Raw genomic sequence first — 26,313 nt, 5'->3', positions numbered from 1 at the left:
AGTTTTCTCCTATATTTTAGGAATTTTGTAGTTTTTCATTTAACATTAAGGTCTGTGATCCATTTTGAGTTGATTTTTGTGAAGGATATAAGCTTTTTTTTTTTCATGTGATACCCAGTTTTAGTATCATTTTTGAAAACATTATCTTTGATTCACTATATTACCTTTACTCCTTTATCAAAATTCAGTCGACTATCTTTATGTGGAACTATTTCTGGGGTCTCTATTCTGTTCCATTGATCACTTTATTCTTTTGCCAATACCACACTGTCTTGATTACTGTAGCTTTATGGTAAATCTTGAAGTCAGGTGTGTCAGTCCTTTGATTTTTTTCCTTCTCCTTCAATATTGAGTTGGTTATTCCAGGTCTTTGCTTCTTCATATAAACTGCACATGGCCAGGTGCAGTGGCTCACACCTGTAATCGTAGCACTTTGAGAGGACAAAGCAGGCAGATTGCCTGAGCCCAGGAGTTTGAGAACAGCCTAGGTAACACGATGAAACCCCATTGCTATTGAAAAAAAAAAAAAAAAAAGCAAATGAACAAAAAAGACTTTACAGTTTGTTGATATCCACAAGATAAACTTCTGTGATTTTGACTGGGTGTTGAATCTATAGATCGAATTGGGAAAAGCTGACATCTTGACGACAGTGAACCTTTCTATCTGTGAACATGGAATATTGTTCCATTTATTTAGTTCTTCTTTGACGCCTTTCTTTGCTAGTTTTCCCCACGTAAATCTTCTACATATTTTCTTAGATTTATGCCTAAATATTTCATTTTTTTTGGGAGGAGAATGTAAATGTTATTATGCCTTTAATTTCAAATTCTACTTGTTTCATTGTTGGTATATAGGAAGGTGATTGACTTTTGCATATTTGCATATTTGTACCCTGCAACCTTGCTATAACTGCTTATTAGTTCCCAGAGGGTTTTTTTTGTTGATTCTTTCAGATTTTCTCCATAGACAATCATGTCATTTGTGAACAAAGACAGTCTTTTTCATTATTCCCAATCTACGTACCTTTTGTTTCCTTTCTTATCTTGTATTAGTCTGGACTTCCAGTATGAAGGAATAGTGAGAGAGAACATCCTTGCGTTTTTCCTGGTCTTAGTGCAAAAGCATTGTGTTTCTTACCATTAAGTAGGATGTTAGCTGTAGGTTTTCTGTAGATGTCCTTTATCAAGTTGAGGAAGTTCCCCCCATTCCTAGTTTGCCAAGTTTTTATCATGTGTATTGGATTTTGTCAAATGCTTTTTCTGCATCTGTTGATATAATATATGATCATGTGATTTTTCATTTTTTGTCTGTTGATGTGATGGGTTATGTTAATTGATTTTCAAATGTTGGACCAGGCTTGCATACCTGGGATAAATCCCACTTGGTTGTAGTGTGTAATTTCTTTTTTATATATTGTTGGATTTGATTTGCTAATATTTTGTTGAGGATTTTTGCATCTTTTTTTTGTTTGTTTGTTTTTGAGATGGCGTCTCATTGGTTCTGTCGCCCAGGCTGGAGTGTAGTGGCATGATCTCAGCTCACTGCAACCTCTGCCTCCCGGGTTCAAGCAAGTCTCCTGCCTCAGCCACACGAGTAGCGGGGACTACAGGCACCCGCAACCACACCTGGGTGATTTTTGTGTTTTTAGTAGAGATGGGGTTTCACCATTTTGGCCAGGCTGGTCTCGAACTCCTGACTTTGTGATCTGCCTGCCTTGGCCTCTCAAAGTGCTGGGATTACAGGCGTGAGCCACCGCACCTGGCCGATTTTTGCATCTTTGTTCATGAGGAATATTGGTTTGTAGCTTTCTTGTCTTGTAAGTAATTTCTTTGGTTTTGGTACTAGAGTAAATGCTGGCTTTATAGAATAAATAAGGAAATATTCCCTCTGCTTCTATCTTCTGGAGGAGATAGTAGAGAATTGTTATAATTTCTTCCTTAAATGTTTGGTAGAATTCACCAGTAGACCCATCTGAGCTTGGTGCTTTCTGTTTTGAAGGTTATTAATTATTCAGTCAATTTCCTTAATAGATATGGGCCTATTCAGATTGTTTATTTTTGTGTGAGTTTTGGCAGATGGGGTGGGTAAAGGAATTGGTCTTTTTCATCCAGGTTATCAAGTGTGTGGCCACAGATATTCCTTTATTAACCTTTATGTAGTTTATAATATTCCTTTATTATACTTTCATTGTCCATGGGATCTGTAGTGATATTTCTGTTTTCATTTCTGATATTAATAATTTGTCTTCTGTCTTCTTTTCTTTTTTATTTTTGAGACAGGTTCTTGCTCTGTGACTCCAGCTGGAGTGCAGTGGTGGGACCTTGGCCCACTGCACCTTCCGCCTCCTGGACTTAAGCAATCCTCCTGCCTTAGCCTCCCACGTAGCTGGGACTACAGGACCACACTACCAGGCTCAGCTAATTTTTGTATATAGTTTTTTGTTGTTGAGATGGGATTTCATCATGTTGCCCAAGCTGGTCTTGAACTCCTGGGTCCAAATGATCCACTGCCTTGGACTTCCAGAGTGCTGGGATTACATGTGTGAGCCATTGTGCCTGGACTGTCTTTTTTCTTAGTCTGACTAGAGGCTTATTGATGTTATTAATCTTTTCAAAGAACTAGCTTTTGGTTTTGTTGATTTTCTGTATTGATTTCCTGTTTTAAATATCATTATTTCTGCTTTAATTTTTATTTCTTTTCTTCTGCTTACTTTGGATTTAATTTGCTCTTCTTTTTTCTAGGTGTTATGTTGGTGTACCTGTGTCCCTGGACTCTGACCTTTGCCAGTACTTCCCAATTTTTTCCCCATCTGAGGTGGCACAGGATGCCTAGAGGGGGCTGCATTGGGTATTTCTCATCTTCCATGTGGAAGAGTAGAGGGAGCTGGAATCGCATATTTCTCTTCCGACAGTTCGGTTAGGCTTTGGTAAAGTAGTTTCTGCTGAGGACAGGCATTACTAAGAAGAGCAGCGTGCCCTGGCATATTTCAAAATGGTTCCTTTTTCCTGCCATCTGCCATAAGCAAGAAGAGATTTTTCTCTGATATTAACTGTGACGATCTGGTTGAACTCCTGGAGATAAAACTTATGAAAATGTGCCCCTGCTCAGTAATTAAGTGCCCTGGAGTTTTTACCGCACTGTCCTTCCAGCAGTTCGTCAATTACAGTTTAGGTTTTTCTCCCGGGCACTGGTTCCCACAGACGATTCTGCTCCGCTAAGTTGTGGTTCTCTGATTCCACCTGTTTGTCTCTCCAATTTTGGGGAGAGTGGTTTGTGGCCTCACTTCTCTGACAGATCTAAGAAGAGTTGTTGATTTTTCAGTTTGTTCAGCTTTTTACTTGTTACTGTAGAGTCTAGAGTGGCAAATTCTAGACTCTACAGACTTCTTGGAAACTAGAAGTTTGACCTACTAATTTTTTGCCTCCTGGTTGTCGCTTGAATCTACTTCTTTCTGTGTCCAAAACTACTATCCATGGAATCAGAGTCTTTGCTTAGGGATGGTAATGGTTGGAGGAACTGAGGTTGAGAGTAAAGATTGTTGTTGAATTTAGTCACACAGTTCCTCTGTAGATTATAATGATAACAAAGTGAATTTTTTTTAACATGACCATATAAGAAGATTGATTGATAAGCAGATGTTTTCTCCCTGTGAAGTCACACAGGACACTGGTGGATCTTCTTATTTGGAATGGCCCTTGATGCTCATGGCCCATTCCTATATGTCTTCTCAATGGTAAAAATCCTTCTCTGTGAGTGGATTTGGATTTTCAGGCCAACCAAAAAAGTTTTACAGCTAAGTTTGGCAAACTCAGTAAGTTAATGAAAACAGTTGTTGTTATTTTGGTTCAAAAAAATAAGACTCAGAGCAGTATATCTAGTCATAAGTTTTTGTATACAAAAGAGGGAAGCTAAGAATACACATTTACATTTGCTTGTGTCTAGAAAGAAACTCTAAAAGAATGAAGAACATGGGTTTCCTGTGATGAGAAGAGGGGAAAAGAACAGGATCGACGGGATGGAGATAGATGGGGGTGGGGCATTTTCACTGAATATACCCCTGTATGTATTTTCTGTTTTTAAACATGTGAGTCTATTATCTATTGAAAAAAAATTGAAATACATTTTTAAAAGTTAGGTGTTTTTATGAAGTATTGAGATTGTTATATTGTTGAGGTTTTACAGCCAGGATAACACCTTGACCTCTCTACCTCTGAACTTGGAACCAGCTGAGAAATAGAGATAAGAAATTAGCTGTATGATTGATCAAGTTGACTGGGTAATGTTATTTTAGTTGATTATTCCTTTTTGTTTTAAATATCTTCTCTATATCTCTGAGTACCTTTTTCTTTTTGCCTGAAATCCAACATTGAAATGAAAATTGCCACTTCCTTTTTCCTTTTGAGTTAGAGTGCCTTGTCTTTTGCGTGTCCTTCTAGTTTAAGATTAAAAACACGTACTTTTATCTTATTTTGAAATTCCAGCTAATTTCTTTTTTTGAGACAAGATCTCACTCTGTTGTCCAGGCTGGAGTGCAGTGGCATGATCATAGCTTACTGTTACTTCGAACTTCTGGGCTCAAGTGATCCTTCTGCCTCAGGCTCCTGAGTAGTTGGGGGTACAGGCATGTGCCACCATACCTGGTTAATTTTATTTATTTATTTATTATAGAGGTGAGGGTCTTGCTGTGTTGCCCAGGCTGGTCTTGAACCCTTAGCGTCAAGTGATTCCCCTGCCTCAGCCTCCCAAAATGCTAGAATTACAGGCACGAGCCACTGCACCCAGTCTCCATCTGTAATTCTTTGCCCTTTTTAAAATTTTTATTTTAAAAATAGCTTTGTCTTTCAGCAGAGATATTTAGAGCAATTGCATTTGGTGTTATGATTTTATCTTTTTTTCCTGTTTTTATGCTTCCCTTTGCCTTTTAATATGCAACTTGGTAACTTTTCTCTCTCTTTGATCACTTAAAAACTAAGCAACCTATTTTTGATGCTTATGGGTTATTTTTTAATGTTACACAAATTTTACATAATTTATCTCTGTGGATCAAAAATGTTTTAAACAGTGGCACTCTCATTGAAACACTTGGATAGCCACCGTGTGTTCAACAGACAGTTCTCATTTGGTGGTATAAATGCTGATCTACCTACCGAACTCACTCTGATGGCTTTGTCATCCTACTTCAAGTCATTTTGGATCTTAAAAGAGCCTGTTAGCCTCTGGACCACAGTTATACTCAAAATACCAAAGCGGGTCTTACTGAATTGATGAGTGGGAATTTTGGCTATTTGTGTGTAGGAACTGGAATTGTATACAGAAGAGACCAGGCCCTTAAAGACAGGGGAAGAATCTCAGAGCTTCCAGCCACAGCCAGTGGATCCCTGGCCTGAGGGACAGTCCCAGAAGAAGGGGGTGAAGAATACATGCCCTGACCTTCCCAATCATCTAAATGCCAAGATGGCACCACAGCCTTTGAAAGAGAGTGGTGAGTACAAGAATCTGAGAACATCAGGGAATGAGGCCTTCTGCAGGGGAGAGGAATGGGAGGTGAGGAAGGGTGCATGGGGAAGAAGGATGTGCAGAATTCAAGGCAAGGGATAGGCTGCAGTGTGGTGAGCACACTTACTGAGAAGTAAGCAAGCGTCGTAAAGAGGCTGTGGCTGTGGGTGATGCCAGCATGCCCCGCTCTAGCTGGAGTCCTGCAGCAGGTGCAGGCTGGGACAGGAGTGGGTGGTGACCACAGGAGGTCAGGGCTGGCCTCTCCCACATGGCACACCACTCACAGCAGCTTAGGAGCTACACACTCTAGAAGAGAAATAAAGGGGAAGTCTGCACTGCCCATAGGGATAGCCCCAGCTTGATCCAAGTGTGACTTTTGGAAAGCCAATCTCAGAGGGAGGTGATTTTTTGGGAATCAGAGCTTGGGTTTCAGAGACTTTTTCTTTTCCTCAGCTGTCCTCACTCCCCGAGTCCCTACTCTCCCAAAGATGGGGAGCGTTGGAGATTGGGAGGTGACAGCTGAGTCCCAGGTAAGCTGCTATTCGTTCTTCCTTTCCTGTCATTGCTGCTCCTGTGCTCTTGCCCACCCAGTGTTCCTCCTCTCTCTCCATGACCTCTACTCAGCAAAAGGGCATGAGGCCCAGGGTGTTAGCCTTTGCCTTTCACCCCCAGTCTGCTGCACCCCAAACATCCCCAAACACATGTATGTACCAAACGGCCATCCTGCTCCTTATGATGCCAGCTTCACACGTGGTATCCCTCTGTTCCCATCATCTTTCCTGGGGCCTGCTAGGGTTCCTAGGCTGTTGTCAAAGGTCAGTGATGTTTGGGGTCCTTGTCTTGTGCATCTCGTAGGAAGCCCTGGGCCCTGGCAAACATGCTGAGAAGGAGCTCTGTAAAGAACCCCCAGGAGACGACTGTGGGAACAGCGTGTACCTGGGTAAGGAGATGTGCCCTCTGAAGGTGATGTTGTCATGCTTCTGATACACTCAGTTCCCAAAGAGGGTCTTGCCACTCCTTTAAGAATCATGGCTCTGCAGTCTCTGGAATTTCAGACATAGGAAGAAGACTTGCCCTTTGTAGCCAGCACTCTCATGGCAGGGATGGAGGCTGCCTGGAGATGGGGTGGCAGGATGGCTTCCAAGAGCCTGCCCTCTCTGGGCATATTACCTTCCTTACCTCAGTCCGTTCACCACAGACCAGGGGCCAGGCCTGGCCTGCTGTCTCAGAAATCTGATTTTTTTCAGCATTGTAAATAGGATCTCTCTCTCAGGCAGACTTCAGTGAACTAAACCCATGAGACCAATGAATTAAACCCAGAAGGAATAAATGTCACAGAGTCCAAAATACCTGAAGCCCATATAACCAGCACAGACTCCTTTCTCTGTGGGCACTCCTATGTGGCAAGCCAAATAATAGGGAGCCGTTTCCCTGTGGAGCCTGGGATCACTGTGCGGGGAGTTAGACAAGTGAATAGCTGAAATAGAAGAGACTCTGATAGGCGTGACTCACGGTAAGTTTAGATACCGGAAGCTTACTGGATACTTGCTTGGCAGTGGAACCCCTTTTTACACATGATATCTTGGGGAGATAGTGTTCAAAGGAACAGACTTTGGGAAATGCTGAATTAGATTGTCCCTATGCCTTTCGAAACCCTTTTCATCTAGTTTTCTTCAAGTATTTATTTTAATTAGAGGCTTCCTATTTTGTTAGGGCTGGGAGCTGTTGGGATAGCAGTCCTTTAAACATAGCTAACTTTTAAAATTAAGGAAATTTATTTTCTCACATTATTAGAAGTCCTGAGGAGGACATGCTCCAACCACAGTACAGATTAGCTGAGCAATGTCCTAGTGGGTCTTTGTTCTTCTTTCTGTCTGCCATCCTCAGTGTTAGCTCCATATTAAAGCTGTTTTGTTTCATGGTCAAAAGATAGATGCTGGTGGTGGCAATGGATGCCTAGCAGGACAGAGACTCACTAACACACACACACACACAGAGACACACACACACACACACACACCCCTTTCCTCCAGCTGTGGAGTTCAGTCTGATTGGGCCAGTTTAGGTCATGTGCCCATCTGTGGACCAATGAGTCACTCTTATATGATGTTTCATGTTTCATAACAACAACAACAACAAACAAATGAACCAAGAAAACAGGTCACTTAACATTTCTCATATGGTGGTCGTGTTACCTCTTCTCTCTCCCTATTCCTGCAGACATTTTATTGGATCAGCATGGGAATTTCTCGTCAGCCTCTTGCAAGGAAAAGATAGAAGTTTCAGGGGAGATTTTGGACAAACATGCTGCTCAGCAGACTGTTTCTACTCTGTCATTTCTCTTCTTCCTTTTGTAGGAGTTCCAGTTTCAAAACCAAGTATCACCTCCGAGAAAGAGCAAGGACCAGAATTTTGGGGTCTAAGTCTTACAAATTCTGGGAAAAGGAGCACTGCAGCTTACAGCCTGGATAATGAGCCAGCTCAGGCATTGACCTGGAGGGATTCAAGAGCCTGGGAGGAACAATACCAGTGGGATGTGGAGGACATGAAGGTGTCAGGTGTTCACTGGGGCTATGAGGAGACCAAGACTTTCCTGGCAATTTTGAGCGAGTCTCCTTTCTCTGAAAAGCTCCGGACTTGTCACCAGAATCGCCAGGTATATCGGGCCATAGCAGAGCGGCTAAGGGCAAGGGGCTTCCTGCGGACACTGGAGCAATGTCGCTACAGGGTCAAAAACCTCCTACGGAATTACCGGAAAGCCAAGAGCAGCCACCCACCAGGTACCTGTCCCTTCTATGAGGAGCTGGAGGCCCTGGTCAGGGCTCGGACAGCCATCAGAGCCACAGATGGCCCAGGAGAGGCCGTGGCACTCCCCAGGCTCGGGGATAGTGATGCAGAGATGGATGAGCAGGAGGAAGGGGGCTGGGAGCCTGAAGAAATGGCAGAAGACTGTAACGGTGCTGGCCTGGTCACTGATGAGTCTACCCAGGGGCCCAGGATTGCAGGGGCCCCAGCCTTGTTCCAGAGCCGTATTGGTAAGAACATCGGGGTTTAGCCAGATTCAGATTCCAACCCTCCTACCAGCTAGACTGCTATTCCCTGAGGTCAGGGCACAGGCTGCAAGTCTGGATTGAAGCCACTAGAGTGAAGAGCTACGTTCTTTAGGTCATCCTCAAACTCCAACTCTCTTTTCCCGTGACCAAGTCTCTTTGCAAAAGTCTTCTTAGTTATAGAAGGAAACATTTTTAAAGCCTTAAGGGGCCTCAAAGAGTGAATCTGGTATTTCCAAAAGTGTGTCACTGGTAGTATGGGATGATCATCGACGTTACATGAATGAACTTGAAATTCTTGTATTTATATATTTCTCTTAATTCGTATGAGTGCATCAGCCTGTAATTTCACAGATAGCAAATTTAGGTAAAGAGTGATGGCGAGTGAAATATTGAACACATAATGGCAGAAATCATGACAGCGTAGACTTGAATAATCAATGTCTGGGAAACACCCAGTCATTGTAAAGGTGCAAACATGGAAGTCCAAGAGATGAGGCGTCTTATAGACACACAGGTAGGAGCAGAGCCCGGATCAGAGCCCATGGCCCCTGCCTGCCGGTTTTACGTGGTTGCCTTCCTGGGCTACATCACTTTCCTGTGGAGGAGCTGAGACTAGACCACCTCCTTTTCATTCCTCTGCAAAGGAGGAAAGTGTGTCCTCATTTGGCCTTTCTTGCAGGACTATTTGAAATTCATTTATGTCTCTAATCTTTAGGAATTCTTAGTTTTCATGTTTTATTAAAAGGAGAATTTATGGCCAGGTGCTCACGCCTGTAATCCCAGCACTTTGGGAGGCTGAGGCGGGCGGATCATGAGGTCAGGAAATCAAGACTATCCTGGACAACATGGTGAAACCCCTTCTCTACTAAAAAAAATACAAAAATTAGCTGGGTGTGGTGGCGCACGTCTGTAATCCCCAGCTACTCAGGAGGCTGAGGCAGGAGAATTGCTTGAACCCGGGAGGTGGAGATTGCAGTGAGCCGAGATTGCATCACTGCACTCTACCCTGGCGACAAAGTGAGACTCCATCTCAAAAAAAAAAAAAAAAAAAAAAAAAGAATTTATAAAATAAATAGAGGACAGGTATTGAGTGAATATGGGGAAAATCACATGCATCCCGGTTACAGGCTTTTCCCTGAACTAATCAGCAAAGCCAGGGGCATGGGATCACCTGATATAACTGATATGACTACCTAAGTCCTCACCTTCAGCCAAGACTTGAAGTGTTAATAGAATCTCTTAGAAGAGAGTGAGGGTGGGAAGCTCTGGCTGATTGTCTTAGCATGCCCTTGAGAAGCAAAGGGATATTGCCCAGGTACCTGGATAGCTTCTGACATGCCTATGTTCTAGGTATTTCGAAGGGCAGGTGACTCTATTCTCTGATGACCTAGGCACATCTCATTAAGTCTCACAGTTCTCAACTCTTCACTCCTGACAGCAGGTGTGCACTGGGGCTATGAGGAGACCAAGGCCTTCCTGGCAATTCTCAGTGAGTCCCCATTCTCGGAAAAGCTTCGCACCTGTCACCAGAACAGCCAGGTGTACCGGGCCATCGCAGAGCGGCTGTGTGCTCTGGGCTTCCTGCGGACACTGGAGCAGTGTCGCTACAGATTCAAAAACCTCCTTCGAAGCTACCGGAAAGCCAAGAGCAGCCACCCACCAGGGACGTGTCCTTTCTATGAGGAACTGGACTCACTGATGAGGGCTCGGACTGCAGTCAGGTCCATGGGGACTGTCCGGGAGGCTGCAGGTCTCCCTAGGTGTGGGCAGAGCAGTGCTGAGACTGATGCCCAGGAGGCCTGGGGTGAGGTGGCCAATGAAGATGCTGTCAAACCTCCAACCTTGTGTCCTAAAGCCCCAGACATGGGTAAGCCTGGAGTAATTGGATGTTCTCAAAATCCGTGGGCATGTGGAGAGAGTGAGGAAGCCAGGCTCATTACCTTTTGTCTCTTAACTAAAAGAGAGAATGGTATTGAATAGGAAAAAGATATCAGATTATCCAGTCTTAAGCTTTGTGTCAGTCAGTCAGTCAGTCAGTCATTCTGTCTTTTACTAGGTATATCTGGGCAGTTAGAGACTTTATTCAATCCAGTATAATTGATTGAATATAATTCAATTCAATGAGGAGCTGAATTGAATTGGATATATGGAAGGATATATGGAATGTACTAGAAGAAGGAGGTGTTCATGATTGAGTACTAAGATAGAGGAGTTTTCCAGGGAAACAGGTTGGCTATGGCTGCTGGGCTGAGCCCCATGGCTCACTTGGTGAGGTCACCATGTCCCAGAGTCCATTCCTCATCTCTGCAGGACAGAAACATTTGTATGTACCAAAACTTGATCAATTTCATGTTAGTCACATTTATAAGATGTGAGATATAAGATATAAGAATCAAATTCATGTTAGCCAAATTCACAGATGTACGATACAGACGCACACCCACACACACATATGCTAACTAATGAGTGAAGAAAAACTGCATTTCTGTCCATTTTTTCAGGTTTTGAAATGAGGCATGAGGATGAAGACCAGATTTCAGAGCAGGACATTTTTGAGGATTTGCCTGGAGCCTTATCAAAATGTCCTACAGAAGCTGTTTGCCAGCCTCTTGACTGGGGAGAAGACAGTGAAAATGAAAATGAAGATGAAGGGCAGTGGGGAAATCCCTCACAGGAACGGTGGCAAGAAAGTTCTTCTGAAGAGGACTTAGAAAAACTTATTGACCATCAAGGCCTGTACCTTGCGGAGAAATCCTACAAGTGTGACACATGCATGAAGAGCTTCAGTCGGAGCTCCCACTTCATCGCCCACCAGCGAATCCACACAGGTGAGAAGCCCTACAAATGCCTTGAATGTGGAAAAAACTTTAGTGACCGCTCTAACCTCAATACCCATCAGAGAATCCACACTGGAGAGAAGCCCTATAAATGCCTTGAATGTGGGAAAAGCTTTAGCGACCACTCTAATCTCATCACTCACCAGAGAATCCACACGGGGGAAAAGCCCTATAAATGTGGAGAATGTTGGAAAAGCTTCAACCAGAGCTCAAACCTTCTGAAACATCAGAGAATCCACTTGGGAGGAAATCCTGACCAGTGTAGTGAGCCCGGGGGAGACTTTGCCCAAAGCCCATCTTTTAGTGCTCACTGGAGGAATTCTACAGAGGAGACGTCTCCTGAACAACCTCAAAGTATCAGTAAAGACTTGAATTCTCCTGGACCACACAGCACGAACTCAGGGGAGAAACTTTATCAGTGTTCTGAATGTGGAAGAAGCTTCTCTAAGAGCTCTGCCCTCATTAGTCACCAAAGAATCCATACAGGAGAGAAACCATATGAATGTGCCGAATGTGGGAAAAGCTTCAGTAAGAGCTCCACCCTGGCCAACCACCAGCGCACCCACACTGGAGAGAAGCCGTATAAATGTGTGGACTGTGGGAAGTGCTTCAGTGAGCGCTCCAAGCTCATTACACACCAGAGAGTACACACAGGAGAGAAGCCCTACAAATGCCTTGAGTGTGGAAAATTCTTCCGTGACCGTTCTAACCTCATTACTCACCAGAGGATTCATACGGGAGAGAAGCCGTATAAGTGCAGAGAGTGTGGGAAATGCTTTAACCAGAGCTCCAGTCTTATTATTCACCAGAGAATCCACACAGGGGAGAAACCCTACAAGTGCACAGAGTGTGGCAAAGACTTCAACAACAGTTCCCACTTCAGTGCTCACCGGAGAACCCATGCAGGAGGGAAGGCATCATAGGGGACAGTTTTCCCAACAACAAAAGAAGACTCAGTGTGTATATCTTATATCATAAGATGTATGCTAGAGAGAAACTTTCCAATTGTTAAGCTTGGTGTGTACCCAGGGAAGTTATCTAGGTATAAACCAGGTAATTTGGAAGTGAATTACAAATACTAAGGATCCAGATTTGAAGGCACTTTGCTTAAGTGTAATTTGTTTTTCTTCTGTAAAGACCCACACGGAATCCTCAGACTGTCCTTGTATTTGCTGTCATGTAAGAACTATGTCAGTATTTGAGCCAAACTGGCAACTTAGGAGATTAGAGTTAAATCAGTGGTCCTGAGCAGTGATTCCAAGCTCTCACTGTGCCTTCACATTGTCCATGTGTAATCCAGCCCATCAGCAGTGGTTCTCGTACTTTCTTAGTGGGGGCATATCCTTGGGAGAATGTTGAGATTCTGGTGAGAGAGGAGTTGGCCTAGAGCAGGCCACTGTGAGCTCAGCACAGAGTAGGAAGAACAGTGACATCGTTACAGAATCATTAATAGCAGCAATGGCTGGTGTTTATTGAGCTGTTGCTCTTTGGCAAGCTCTGTGCTAAGAACTTTGTATACATCATCTCATTTAATCTTCACAACAGCCCCAGAAGATAACTACTAACTTTCTCCCCATTTCCTAGAGGCTTGGGAAATTAAGTAACTTGCACTGGTCACACATCTGTAAGTGGGAGAGGCAGGATTCAACAGATCTGTCTGTCTTGAGTCTGTCGTGCTCATATTGCTATAATGAATTCCCATTCATGTTAGGTAGCTTAGGGGCCAGAATCTCAATGCACTTTGTAGACACACTTCCTGTTATAAAATTTCTACATTTTGAATTTTTTAAACAAATATGGAAATTGAGAATCCCTAAGGATTAAAGGACTTGGGATATTCAGAATTGGTGAAATGATTTGAGCAAGGATGAGCTATTATCAAAATACTTGATGCGAGTTTCCATCTTCTCAATAATATGGGTGAGAGATATAGGTGGGTTGAGATTGGGAAAAATATGTGGCCTAAGTAATTTTTCTTCCAATAAGATACTGCTTTGGCTAAGGAAATGGGATCTAAGAGTTCTCTTTTTTCTCAGGAGTCAGTCCTGCTTCTTGCCACGCTTGGCTGATCATAGGTTAACCCTAACAGAAGCCTGGGGTCCCTATATTTTTGCCTGTCTGGCCTTTCCTTTTGGCAAGCAGAAGCTTTGTTCTTGGTCCCCATGCCAGGACTGAGGTGGAAGGTGCTGGTATGTATGGTCATCTACTGAGAGGGCCTTGACCACTGTTCTGCGTTCCAGGTTCTTGGCACAATTTTACCCTGAGCCATCCTGTCCCAGGCCTGCCCAGGGCTTTCTGTATGTTGGCCGTTCACACTCGCCTCCCACATGGACAGGCTAAGTAAGAAAGGTTCACATAGGATGGTTTTAAGCATTTGCAGCACTTTGGCCTCCAGAGTTTCTCCTTAGAAGGGTTTAAAACTGTTGACCAAGGACTTCAGTTTCCACAGGACTTTAAAGGAAAATCCCCCTCCTGCCATCCTCTTAAGATACTGGGATGTGTTCATAACCTGCTTGTTTCATGGACTGGGGAAGTACCTATCAGATAGTGGATGTGAAGCGGCCTTGAAGAACGGAGCTTTTATTAACACACGAGGAAGCCGGTGGAGAGATTTGCTACTCCCACAGAGTGAGATCCCTTCTTAACCCCTTCCTCTGCTTCAGAACCTCCCTTCCCAAGAACCAGCCCCACTAGGATCACCATCAGCTCCCTCCCAGTTTACCTTTCCTGGCCCACGTTCTCTCTGCGAGGCAGGGGTCATGGGATGAACCCTGGGTAGAAGTTAGCAGATGTCAATAACTGCAATAATACAGTGATATTGTCTAATAATGTGAGCTGAGAGGAAGGATCCTGAGGTGAGGGAGAGGGAGGGAGTTCCAGGGAAAGGCACTGTTGTATGGAATAGCATGGATTCAGGGTGGGGGTGTATGATGGGAGGTTGGAAACAGGGAGCTGATATTAGAGGGGTGCTGGGGCAAGGTCACTGAGTACCTCACATATAAATGGAGTGTCAACACCAGGCCTGGGGCAGTGTTCAGATGTGCATGGTTGAAATCTGACAGCTGAATGGAACTTGGATATGCTGCAATTAGAATGGCCTGTTGGGACACTGTTGTGATATTTCAGCTAAAGGCTAGGGTCTGAACTAGAGCAGTGGTGACACTGAGGAGGAGGGAATGAATGGGAGAGGTCTCAGAGGCAGATGGGAGGACGTCAGAGGAAAGCTAGAATGCCTTTGGTGACAGGGTAGAGCATGTCCTTATTCAGAATTGGGAGCACAAGGAGGAGAGGCTGATAGAACAGGAGGGCAGAAGATGAGAAGTTTAGTTTTGGATGTCTAGAACTTGAGGTGCCTAAGGGAAATCATGGTGATGCTATGCATTTGGATATGGCTAGAAGCTAGGGGAGAGGCTAGGACTAGAGATCTGTGTATGCAGAGTACTTAAACTAATGAGAAAGGAAGAATTTCAGATTCAAGTATTGGGCCTAGGACAGAGCTACTTGATAGTGCTGAATGGAGAGGAAGATGGCCCTCAAAGGAGATCTAGACCACTCCCTACTCCCACCACCCACCATCATTTTTTGGATCCTGCCTTCCTTGTAACTGACCCCTGAATTCTTCATTGTAGCCCTGAGTTTTCTGGAGCGCTCACTGTGGAAGCCAGGCTGAGCTCTGTGTGGATGTGAGGTGATAATCCTCTCCACTTGGTTACCCTTTCCCCTGGACTTGGTAGTGTGTTAGTGTCTCATGTCTTTAGGGAAGAGTTTTGATGTTTATTATCTGCCATTCTTGTCTCATGAATCTTAGTTGAGGTTCAGTCATGAAAGCAAGGCCGGTGTGGGCCAGGAGAGAAAATGGCCCAGGTGGTCCCTTCCTCCTTGTCTTACCCGACTTCCTTTGGAAGAAGCACTCTTTCGGGGGGCTGCAGTGTTCCATGCCTGACCCTCCAGTAGGTCTGTACTGCTCACATAAACTGACATCTGGTTTTACCCACCCTGAGCTTTGCTAGTGTGAGTCTGCTCTTGGGAGTCTGTAGAATGCGTGGACAGTTTCTCAGCCTTCCTGGCCACAGGTCAGACCCTGGTTATGGAAAACCAAACCAGCAAATGCTGCCCTGGGAGGGTGTTACATCATGTGAGCTACTAAAGGCAGGATTGTCTCCCCAGATGGCTGCCTCCCCTTGATTTCTTCACCCTCCACCCCAAGAAGGGCATTGGCTGAAGTGACCAAAAGGTACTTAAAAGACCTTAGGCCTTCCATTCCCCAGACTCCCAGGAGGCAGCAGACCCAAAGGTAGGGGCAGGGAAAGGAGGGGCCAAGACTTTGTCAGATACTTGGTTTTTTCTTAGGCCTTGACCTCAGCAGCTGAACTAATGGTCATGGCTGCCTCGGCCTCATTGTCCCCTGTGGCCTCCTCCCAGAAGCAGTGTAAAGCAGCTAGGCTCCCTCCATGCTAAATAGTATAGTCAGGAGCTCTGGCTAGTCCTTCCTGCCTCATCTTGTTCTGGGGCCCCCTGTGGGGATAGCTCTCTGCTTTCGGGCTGCAGAAAAGAATTGAGTCACTTTCTGAAGGGGAGTAACACCCTTTGGGGACAGGGGTGCAGTTTTGAAGTAATGAAGGCAGTGATGTCTGGAGTGGGTGTGGGCGTTGCAGGTGAACTTGCCTCACCCAGGCTATTCTGGGTCTTTGTACTCCAGAGTTCTGTCCTGGGTTTGCTTCTTCATTCACTCTGTTTCCCTTTCTTTTCCTTTCTTTCTCTCTTTTCTTCTATGTAGATGCTAATGACTTCCAGATCTGTCTCCTGCTGTGGCCTCTCCTCTTAGGAGCCCAGCTGTCTGCCAACCAGCTGTGCTTGGGTGACTCCTGGGCCTCTCAAAGCCCCTGTGTCTACCATCACCCATCATGGGGCTCTTGGCCTACCCATCCAGCACATGCATTGATGTACACACTCAGTGGCTCCCACCCAGCCTCCCCTGCACATGCCTGGAGAGACCTACCCATTTGGACTCATCCTGGACTCAGTTCTGCCAATACTTTCTTCCTTCTAAGAGCATTTCCAGGTGGGCTGGGGTTACCCAGCTGCCTGAGAGGTCTCTTTCTGAATGGAGTCAATATCTAAAGTCAAAATTAATCATTCAAAATATTCCCTTACCTCATTTTTTTCTCTTTTTTTTTTTTGGAGAGATGGGGGTCTTGTGTTGCCCAGGCTGATCTTGATCCTCCCAGCTCAGCCTCCCAAAGCTCGCCTGACCTCAGTTTTGATCCCATCCTCCATTTGGGCATCCCTCAGCTCCCCCACCTGTTAATAGCAAACACCAATCTCAAGCCCCTGCCCCAGTCTGCTACAAGGGGTTAGTGCTCCACGCAGCAGGAGCTCAGGGAAGGCTTTGCAGGAGAGGAGGGATTTGAAATGGGCCTGGAGGCCTGGGATGGTAGACACTGGAACCTTTTGCCCCACAGCTCCTGGCTATTTCTTCACACTCCCAGCATCAGTATTACTGCTACCATGTCTTTAGCATCATTTTGCCCTCCCTCTGACTTTCAGCAAGCCTGCACTTACCTCCAAATTAATGCCTGTTTTTGGGGGGCAAAGGCATGTTCCTTCCTTACCTTATTGTTGCTTCCCCCACCCCATGCTGCAGCTGAGCGGGTGACCTTTCTCCTCACCTCCGTGTGCTGCATCTCTCACCTGGTCTCTGTTAGGAACCCTACAGGAACCTGCACCCCAGTAACCCCATTTTATGCTGCTTGGAGAAAGAGACAGAGAGTTTGAGAGGTCCCAGTTCTTTTCGGTGTGTGTTCGGTTCCCCCACTCCTCAAAGCTGAGAGCTTCTTTGTTTTAAGAGCCACTTGGTTAAGTCAAGAGCATTAGATGAGTAAAAAGAAGAATCCAATTAGATAATTATACCTAAACACGCTATAGTCGACTAGGGATTCACATAGACATTGATTTTCTAATCAGGGCACTGTTGGTGATTCTTTCTGTGTGTAAAGATGCTTCTGATCATGCCTGCCATTACATGATACTTATTTCTAAAGTCACTTTTTTTTTCTTCACATTTTCATTGTAGAAAAATATCCCATAATTGTGCCACCTTGAGGGTGAGGGTCACAGGATGGGGGATTAGGAAAACAAGAGTCACTCTCTGAGCTGGTCCTGGAGCAGCATTACGGATGTGTCAGAGCCCAAGCAGGAGAGGAGCCACAGGCCAAGGCTGGCAGAGCTGTGATCACTAGAATCTCAAGTCGCTGGGGCTCACGGAGCCCTAACTTGGTGGCAGGTGACAAATGTGGAACAGAGGAGAAAGGAGTCTTCTCCTTCCACATAGAACACACTTGGCTTCAGTGCTTTGTGGGGATTCATGGACCACAGAGAAGCTTCCACATATTTATAGGCACTGGGGACCAGCAGGAAGTGGTGGTGAGACCTTTGCAATCCTCCACTGCAGACTTCACCCAGGGGGCCAGAGCAGTAGAGAATCCCTCTGTGGACAGCACTTGAGAGGAAAGGGCTTGTTCATGACCGTGTATGGAGGTCACCAACCCAACCCTATTCCTGAAGTTTCCAGAAACAGATGGAGAGGTAAGTCCAGCTAGGCTGGAGCACCAGCATCAGTAGTAGGGGCAGGAGCCTCATGCTAAACCTGGCTGGTGTGTCCTAGAGAAACAGGAAGCACAGGTGTCATCTCGCAGGACTTTTCTCAACCAACTAATTTCTTATGGAAATGAGACATTTGTGATTGATTTTAATTTCCTCTTGGGGACTGTGAAATTAAAATGGATGAAATTTTGTCCACCAGGAGCCTCAGGGATTTAATATCCAATTCTAAAACCTGAACAGGCCCTTTTGTTTTGCAATTTGTGGACCAATCCCTGGCTTCATTTTATTTGGCTTTGCTTTCACTTCCCCATTTTCTGTTATTTTCTTTTTCTTGTGCTGTTATGTACATCTCTTAAAGCTGGTCAAATTGTATTTTGGGATGGAATGGCCTGATAAGTTAATAAATTATATTAAACTGCCAAAAAAGGAATGTGTTTTGGATTCTTCTGGCTTCTTCCTGGTTACACCAAAAGCATGGAGGAGAAAAGGAACGCAAGTCACCGAGACACAGGCTGTCAGGGAGATTGGGGCCAAGGTCTCAAGCCCCTTGTTCTGGGCGGTTGTCTTCTTTTCATTGTTCCTTGTGGTCGTTCAGACATGGGTGGCTCTTCAGGCATGTCCACAACCCCAGGAGCCATGGCCTCTTGCTCATACCAGTGGCATCTCGGTCTGCTGGTCCCTATGCATCTACTTTGATATGTCTCTCAGGATCCCTGTGCTAGGAAGACAGAGGTGTCTGAAATCCAAATACAAGGATGATTATGGATGAAAAGACAGGAATGAGTTCCCAGAGGGCTGAAACTTACCTGATTTCTCTCATTTGCTTCCTGGTTCAGGAACAGAACTGATCACACTTTGTACTTGAGAAAGAGGGGAGAGCTGGAGGGTCTTTATATTCTTTCCTCGCCTTCCTCCACCCATTCTCCTCCTGACAACATTCAAAAGACTGTAGCTCAAGGTTGAAGTTTCCTAATACATGCTCACTCTTTTGTCCTTATTGAACGGGATATAGGCAACTTTGCCTTTTAGGACCTTAATATGGTTTGGTTGTGTTCCCACCCAAATCTCATCTTGAACTGTAGTTCCCACAATCCCCATGTGTTATGGGAGGGACCTGGTGGGAGGTACCTGAATCATGGGGGCGGTTACCCCTATGGTGATCTTGTGATAGTGAGTGAGTTCTCATGAAATCTGATGGTTTTATAAGTGATTTTTCCCCATTTTGCTCTGCACTTCTTTCTCTTGCCACTATGTGATGAAGGACATGTTTGCTGCCCCTTCTGCCATGAATGTAAGTTTCCTGAGGCCTCCCCAGCCATGTGGAACTGTGAGTCAATTAAACCTCTTTCCTTTATAAATTACCCAGTCTCAGGCAGTTCTTTATAGCAGCGCGGAAGTTGACTAATACAGCTCTGTTATCACTGAATTTTGATTGTGATTTCGTGTTGCTCACAATCCACTGAGAACCTGTTTTTTTCTTGTAGGGGTCGGATCTCAAGTATAGGTGTTACTAGTGGTTGGCATGTACTAATATTCTGCATGTCTTGGGACAAAGATGAGATCTGGGAGGAAATGAGTCATGGTCTCCCTGAGGAGCAAGCTCTGGGTCTTGCTTACATGTTTTCATGTAACTTCTTTCTAGCAGTTACTCCAGGCTGACCAGACCCACAGGGCTTACCTTCCTGGAAGACAGGACAGAGATCACAGACTCCTTATACTCCATGCTCTTGCTGTTAGCTGTAGTTTGACCACAAGTGCAGTAAGGCATACAGGTCAGTTACAAATGTCAGGGTCCACTCAGGCTGGCCAGCCAATTCAGGCAGGAACAAGAACTGTTATCTGAACGGGTCCAATGTAGGTAGCCAGAGAGCTGACCAAGGCCAGTACAACTGAGAATGTAATACTAGGAAAAAGCCCTACCTGAGGGAGATGCCTCATGGCTGGGGCTGGCCATCTGTTGGCCCCATGTCAAGAAGCTGCTGGGGCTAGGTGCAGTTACTCCCACCTGTAATCCCAGCACTTCTGGAGGTCTGAAGTGGATGGATCACTAGAAGCCAGGAGTTGGAGACCAGCCTGGGCAAGACAGTGAGACCTCATTTCTACTAAATAAATAAATAAGAAACCTGGCTTTCTCCAGAGGATCCCACCTCCCTGCAGCCCTTTCAGATGGAGGCTGCTTATTTGCATATAGCCCAAGTTCCTCCTGGTGGGAGGCGGGTTTGCTGTTCTTTCTCCTCACTCCTTGCGGCTGCCTCCAGATCATAGCTTCTTTCCTCCCTATTCATTTAACCAGTAATTGACAGCCAATAGCTATAAAGAGCCTAGAGGCCAGGCATGCTGCTAAGGACCTTGGGTGGATGATATCATTTCAGCCTCAGCACAACTCAATGAAATATTGTTGTTGCTATCCCCAGTTTACCACAGAGCCACAGAGGCTCAGGTTAATAACTTGCTACTTCATATATTGTCTCAAATATATGAATGGAACCAACCATATATGAAGTTCCTACTTCATATATTGTCTCAAAATTTTTAAGAACAGCTTGTTTGAATCTGAATTCAAGTTAATGTCATACATCACAACTGGATTTAAGATGAGGTCATTTTCACTGAGGAGTTTTCCAGAATATGTTGTCAATTACATCATTATGGTATCATTGAACTTGTTTCTCTGTCATCTGTATTTCCTGTAAACTGGTATTTAGATCCAGGGTTTAAACAGATTCAAATTTGATATTTTTTTTGGCAAGAATACTTCTAGGTGGTTGTTGTGTACTTCCATCAGAAGGCATATAATGTCTGGTTGCCTCACTTTTTGTGATATTAGCAGTTATTTATGATCATTGCCAGAATTTATTTTAATAAAGGTTTCAAAATGGTGATAAATTCTATTCTTCATTTACTGGCTGCAATACTTTTATAAAGCGACTTCCCTTCTTAATATTTAGTTACCCTGACATACATTGCATACAAAAAGCAGAATGAATGCTTGCTCTTCCCTCCTTTTACTTACTGGTTATCAAAATATAGCTGGTTTCTTAATATTTTCTGTAAGTGACTAATGAGTTTTTAAAAAAATGTTATTATTTGTGTTTATTTCAATAGCTTTTGGGGTCCAAGTAGTTTTTGTTACATGAATGAACTATATAGAGGTGAATTCTGAGATTTCACTGCACCTGTGTGAGTTAGTGTACATTGTACATAGTGTGTACTTTTTATCTCTAGCCCCCCTCCCAGCCTCCACTTTCTGAGTCTCTGAAGTCCATTGTATCACTCTGTATGCCTTTGCATACTCATAGCTTAGCTCCCACTTATAAGTGAGAACATGTCGTTTTTGGTTTTTCCACTCCTGTGTTACTTCACTTAGAATAAAGTCCTCCAGCTCCATCCAAGTTGCTGCAAAAGACATTATTTCATTGATTTTAATGGCTGAATAGTATTTCATGGTGTACGTATACCACATTTTCCTTGTCCACTCATTAGTTGATGGACACTTAGGTTGGTTCCACATCTTTGCAACTGTGAACTGTGCTGCTCTAAACATACATGCACAAGTGTCTTTTTCATATAATGACTTATTCTCCTTTGGGTAGATACCCAGTAGTGGGACTGATGGATCAAATGGCAGATCTACTTTTAGCTCTTTAAAGAATCTCCATACTGCTTTCCATAGAGGTACTAATTTACATTCCCACCAGCAGCATCTAAGTGTTCTCATTTCCCCACATCTATGTCAACATCTCTTGTTTTTTCACTTATCCATAATGGCGATTCTCGCAGGAGTAAGGTGGTATTTCATTGTGGGTTTTCTTTTCTTTTTTTTCTTTTTTGAGACAGAGTCTTGCTCTGTCACCTAGGCTGCAGTGCAGTGGTGCGATCTCGGCTCACTGCAACCTCTGCCTCCTGAGTTCAAGTGATTCTCTTGCCTCAGCCTTCTGAATAGCTGAGATTACAGGCACCTGCCACCATGCCTGGCTAATTTTTGTATTTTTTAGTAGAGACAGGGTTTCACCATGTTGGTCAGGCTGGTCTCAAACTCCTGACCTCAGTTGATCCACCTGCCTCAGCCTCCCAAAGTGCTGGGATCACAGGCATGAGCCACTGGGCCTGGCCTCATTGTGGTTTTAATTTGCATTTCCCTCATGAGTAGTGATGTTGAGCATTTTTTCATAGGTTTGTTGACTATCCATATATTTTCTTTTGAGAAATGTCTATTCATGCCTTTTACCCACTTTTAAATAGGATTATTTGTCTTAAAAATATTATTATGAACTCATAGATGCAAACACAGTTACCATGTTTCCATCCATTGCCTTTATTATTATTATTTTATTTTTCTAGATTTAGGGGTGTGAGTGCAGTCATGTTACATGGATATAGTGTGTGGTGGTAGAGTCTGGGCTTTTAGTGTATTCGTTGCTCAAATGGTGTATATTGTCAAATTCTCTGTGAGTCGGGCCAGCAGTGACAGTGCCAGTTTCTCCCACATTTTTGTCGACAGTGTGCTGTCTAGCTTTTGGATTTTTGCTGATCTAATAGGTAAGGAATAATGGAGTGAAAGAGAGTACTTTTTCATATAGTTCAAGATTTTTGCATGTCTTTTCTTTCATAGTCTTTGAATGTTTGCTTATGGTACTTTCAGACTTATTTTTCTCAATTTTTAAAAGTTCTTTACATATAAGGGATATTTGCATGAATGTTCCATGTATGCTTCAAAAGAAAGCATATTCTCTAATATTGGATTACAGAGTTTGACATATATTCATATTCATAAAAACTTCCTTATGATTATTTTGGTTAGGTCTTCTACAGCCTTCCTTTTGTTTCTTTGATTTGTTATGGACTGAGAGTGGTGAGTTAAAACTGCTGTTATTGGCATGCTCTGATTTCTCTTTGCACCTCCTAGTTTCTGCTTTATGACACATGCATTTTCTTATTGGGTGCATAGTTATTGATATCTGTTATATCTTCATTGTGAATTGTCTCCTTTAGTGCTGTAAAGTGTACTTCCTTGTCCTATTTCATGCCTTTGGCCCTGAATTCTAACTTACCTGGTGTGAGGATGGTGATTCCTGTTTTCTTGTTTGCATATGCCTGTTATTCCTTTGTTTTTTTTTTAGATTTCAATACATGGTATTTAAGCCATTTTAAATCACTTTGTTTATGCCTCTTGTGATAGCACAGAGTCGAGTTTTATTTTGTGAGATAATCTGAACATCTTTATAATTAAACCTAATTAAAGGTGGGGTTCCAAGATGGCCAAATAGGAACAGCTCCAGTCTACAGCTCCCAGCATGAGCGATGCAGTAGATGGGTGATTTCTGCATTCCCAACTGAGGTACCAGGTTCATCTAACTGGGGCTTGTCAGACAGTGGGTGCAGCCCACAAAGTGTGAGCCAAAGCAGGGCAGGGCATTGCCTCACCCAGGTAGTGCAAGGGTCGGGGAATTCCCTTTCCTAGCCAAAGAAAGCCATGACAGGCGGTACCTGGAAAATTGGGACACTCCCACCCTAATACTGCCCTTTTCCAATGGTCTTAGCAAATGGTACACAGGAGATAATATCCTGCACCTGGCTCAGAGGGTCCCACACCCACAGAGCCTCACTCACTGCTAGCACAGCAGTCTGAGATCAAACTGCACGGTGGCAGCGAGGCTGGGGGAGTGGTGTCTGCCATTGTTGAGGCTTGAGTAGGTAAACAAAGCAGCCAGGAAGCTTAAACTGGGTGGAGCCCTCCACAGCTCAAGGAGGCCTACCTGCCTCTGTAGACTCTATCTCTGGGGGCAGGGCATAACTGAACAAAAGGCAGCAGAAACTTCTGCAGACTTAAACGTCCCTGTCTGACAGCTTTGAAGAGGGTAGTGGTTCTCCCAGTACGGAGTTTGAGATCTGAGAACAGACAGACTGCCTCCTCAAGTGGATCCCTGACCCCCGAGTAGCCTAACTTGGAGACACCTCCCAGTAGGGGCCAACTGATACCTCATACAGCCAGGTGCCCCTCTGAGATGAAGCTTCCAGAGGAAGAAGCAGGCAGCAACATTTGCTGTGCAGCAATATTTGCTGTTCTGCAGCCTCTGCTGGTGATACCCAGGCAAACTCCAACAGACCTGCAGCTGAGGGTCCTGACTATTAGAAGGAAAACTAACAAACAGAAAGGACATCCACACCAAAACCCCATCTGTATGTCACCATCATCAAAGACCAAAGATAGATAAAACCACAAAGATGGGGAGAAACCAGAGCAGAAAAGCTAACAATTCTAAAAATCAGAGTGCCTCTTCTCCTCCAAAGGAACACAGTTCCTTGCCAGCAATGGAACAAAGCTGGATGGAGAATGACTTTGACGAGTTGAGAGAAGAAGGAAGGCTTCAGACAATTGGTAATAACAAACTTCTCTGAGCTAAAGGAGAATGTTCGAACCCATTGCAAAGAAGCCAAAAACCTTGAAAAAAGATTAGACGAATGACTAACTAGAATAAACGGCATAGAGAAGACCTTAAATGACCTGATGGAGCTGAAAACCATGGCACGAGAACTACGTGACACATGCACAAGCTTCAGTAGCTGATTCGATCAAGTGGAAGAAAGGGTATCAGTGATTGAAGATCAAGTGAATGAAATGAAGTGAGAAGAGAAGTTTAGAGAAAAAAGAGTAAAAACAAATGAACAAAGCCTCCAAGAAATATGGGACTATGTGAAAAGACCAAATCTATGTCTGATTGGTGTACCTGAAAGTTATGGGGAGAATGGAACCAAGTTGGAAATCACTCTTCTGGATATTATCCAGGAGAACTTCCCCAACCTAGCAAGGCAGGCCAACATTCAAATTCAGGAAATACAGAGAACACCACAAAGATACTCCTCGAGAAGAGCAACTCCAAGACATATAATTATCAGATCACCAAAGTTGAAATGAAGGAAAAAATGTTAAGCGCAGTCAGAGAGAAAGGTCGGGTTACCCACAAAGGGAAGCCCATCAGACTAACAGTGGATCTCTCAGCAGAAACTCTACAAGCCAGAAGAGAGTGGGGGCCAATCTTCAACATTCTTAAAGAAAAGAATTTTCAACTCAGAATTTCATATCCAGCCAAACTAAGCTTCATAAGTGAAGGACAAATAAAATCCTTTATAGACAAGCAAATGCTGAGAGATTTTGTCACCACCAGGCCTGCCTTACAAGAGCTCCTGAAAGAAGCATTAAACATGGAAAGGAACCACCAGTACCAGCCATTGTAAAAACATGCCAAATTGTAAAGACCATTGATGCTAGGAAGAAACTGTATCAACTAATGAGCAAAATAACAAGCTAACATCATAATGACAGGATCAAATTCACACATAACAATATTAACCTTAAATGTAAATGGGCTAAATGCTCCAATTAAAAGACACAGACTGGCACATTGGATAAAGAGTCAAGATCCATCAGTGTGCTGCATTCGGGAGACCCATCTCACGTGCAGAGACACACATAGGCTCAAAATAAAGGGATGGAGGAAAATCTACCAAGCAAGTGGAAAACAAACAAACAAACAAAAGCAGGGATTGCAATCCTAGTCTCTGATAAAACAGACTTTAAACCAACAAAGATCAAAAGAGACAAAGAAGGCCATTACATAATGGTAAAGGGATCAATTCAACAAGAAGAGCTAACTATCCTAAATATATATGCACCCAATACAGGAGCACCCAGATTCATAAAGCAAGTCCTTAGAGACCTACAAAGACACTTAGATTCCCACACAATAATAATGGGAGACTTTAACACCCCACTGTCAACATTAGACAGATCAATGAGAGAACGCTAACAAGGATATCCAGGAATTGAACTCAGCTCTGCACCAAGCAGACCTATCTACAGATAGGTCTGTAGATGTCTATCTACAGAACTCTCCACCCCAAATCAACAGAATATACATTTGCCGAGACCAGCTCAGTTGGGGAGACCCTAACCCAGTGGCACTAGAGGAATTAAAGACACACACACAGGAATGTAGAGGTGTGAAGTGGGGAAACAGGGGTCTCACAGCCTTCAGAGCTGAGACCCCCAAACAGAGATTTACCCACATATTTATTAACAGCAAACCAGTCATTAGCATTGTTTCTATAGATATTAAATTAACTAAAAGTATCCCTTATGGGAAACAAAGGGATGGGCCGAATTAACTGCAGCAGGAACACACCCTTGAGACACAGTTTGCTCATGCTAATTGTTTGTGGGTTAAGAATGCCTTTAAGCGGTTTTCCACCCTGGGTGGGCCAGGTGTTCCTTGCCCTCATTCCCATAAACCCACAACCTTCCAGCTTGGGCATTAGGGCCATT

At 44.0% G+C, this 26,313-nt stretch overlaps 1 protein-coding gene across 6 annotated transcripts in view; it reads left to right on the top strand.

The window, feature by feature from the left end:
- Window positions 1-18,416, top strand: part of ZSCAN20 (zinc finger and SCAN domain containing 20) — a 29,227-nt gene extending 10,811 nt beyond the window's left edge. For 4 of the 6 annotated variants that reach the window (XM_007979501.2, XM_007979504.3, XM_007979502.3 and 1 more), the window contains exons 3-8: window positions 5,297-5,483; window positions 5,951-6,027; window positions 6,353-6,437; window positions 7,855-8,532; window positions 9,989-10,417; window positions 11,052-18,416. In XM_007979501.2, coding sequence (XP_007977692.1) covers window positions 5,297-5,483; window positions 5,951-6,027; window positions 6,353-6,437; window positions 7,855-8,532; window positions 9,989-10,417; window positions 11,052-12,310 — 2,715 coding nt within the window. In that variant the 3' untranslated portion in view covers window positions 12,311-18,416. The remainder of the gene's footprint in view (window positions 1-5,296; window positions 5,484-5,950; window positions 6,028-6,352; window positions 6,438-7,854; window positions 8,533-9,988; window positions 10,418-11,051) is intronic. The other 2 variants (XM_007979505.2, XM_007979506.2) reach the window with 2 other exon arrangements.
- Window positions 18,417-26,313: the final 7,897 nt, after the last annotated feature.

The sequence above is a fragment of the Chlorocebus sabaeus genome, chromosome 20 (genome assembly GCF_047675955.1).
Source record: "Chlorocebus sabaeus isolate Y175 chromosome 20, mChlSab1.0.hap1, whole genome shotgun sequence".
In the NCBI taxonomy this organism is placed as follows: domain Eukaryota; kingdom Metazoa; phylum Chordata; class Mammalia; order Primates; family Cercopithecidae; genus Chlorocebus; species Chlorocebus sabaeus.
This window is presented reverse-complemented; position numbering and strand designations above follow the sequence as displayed.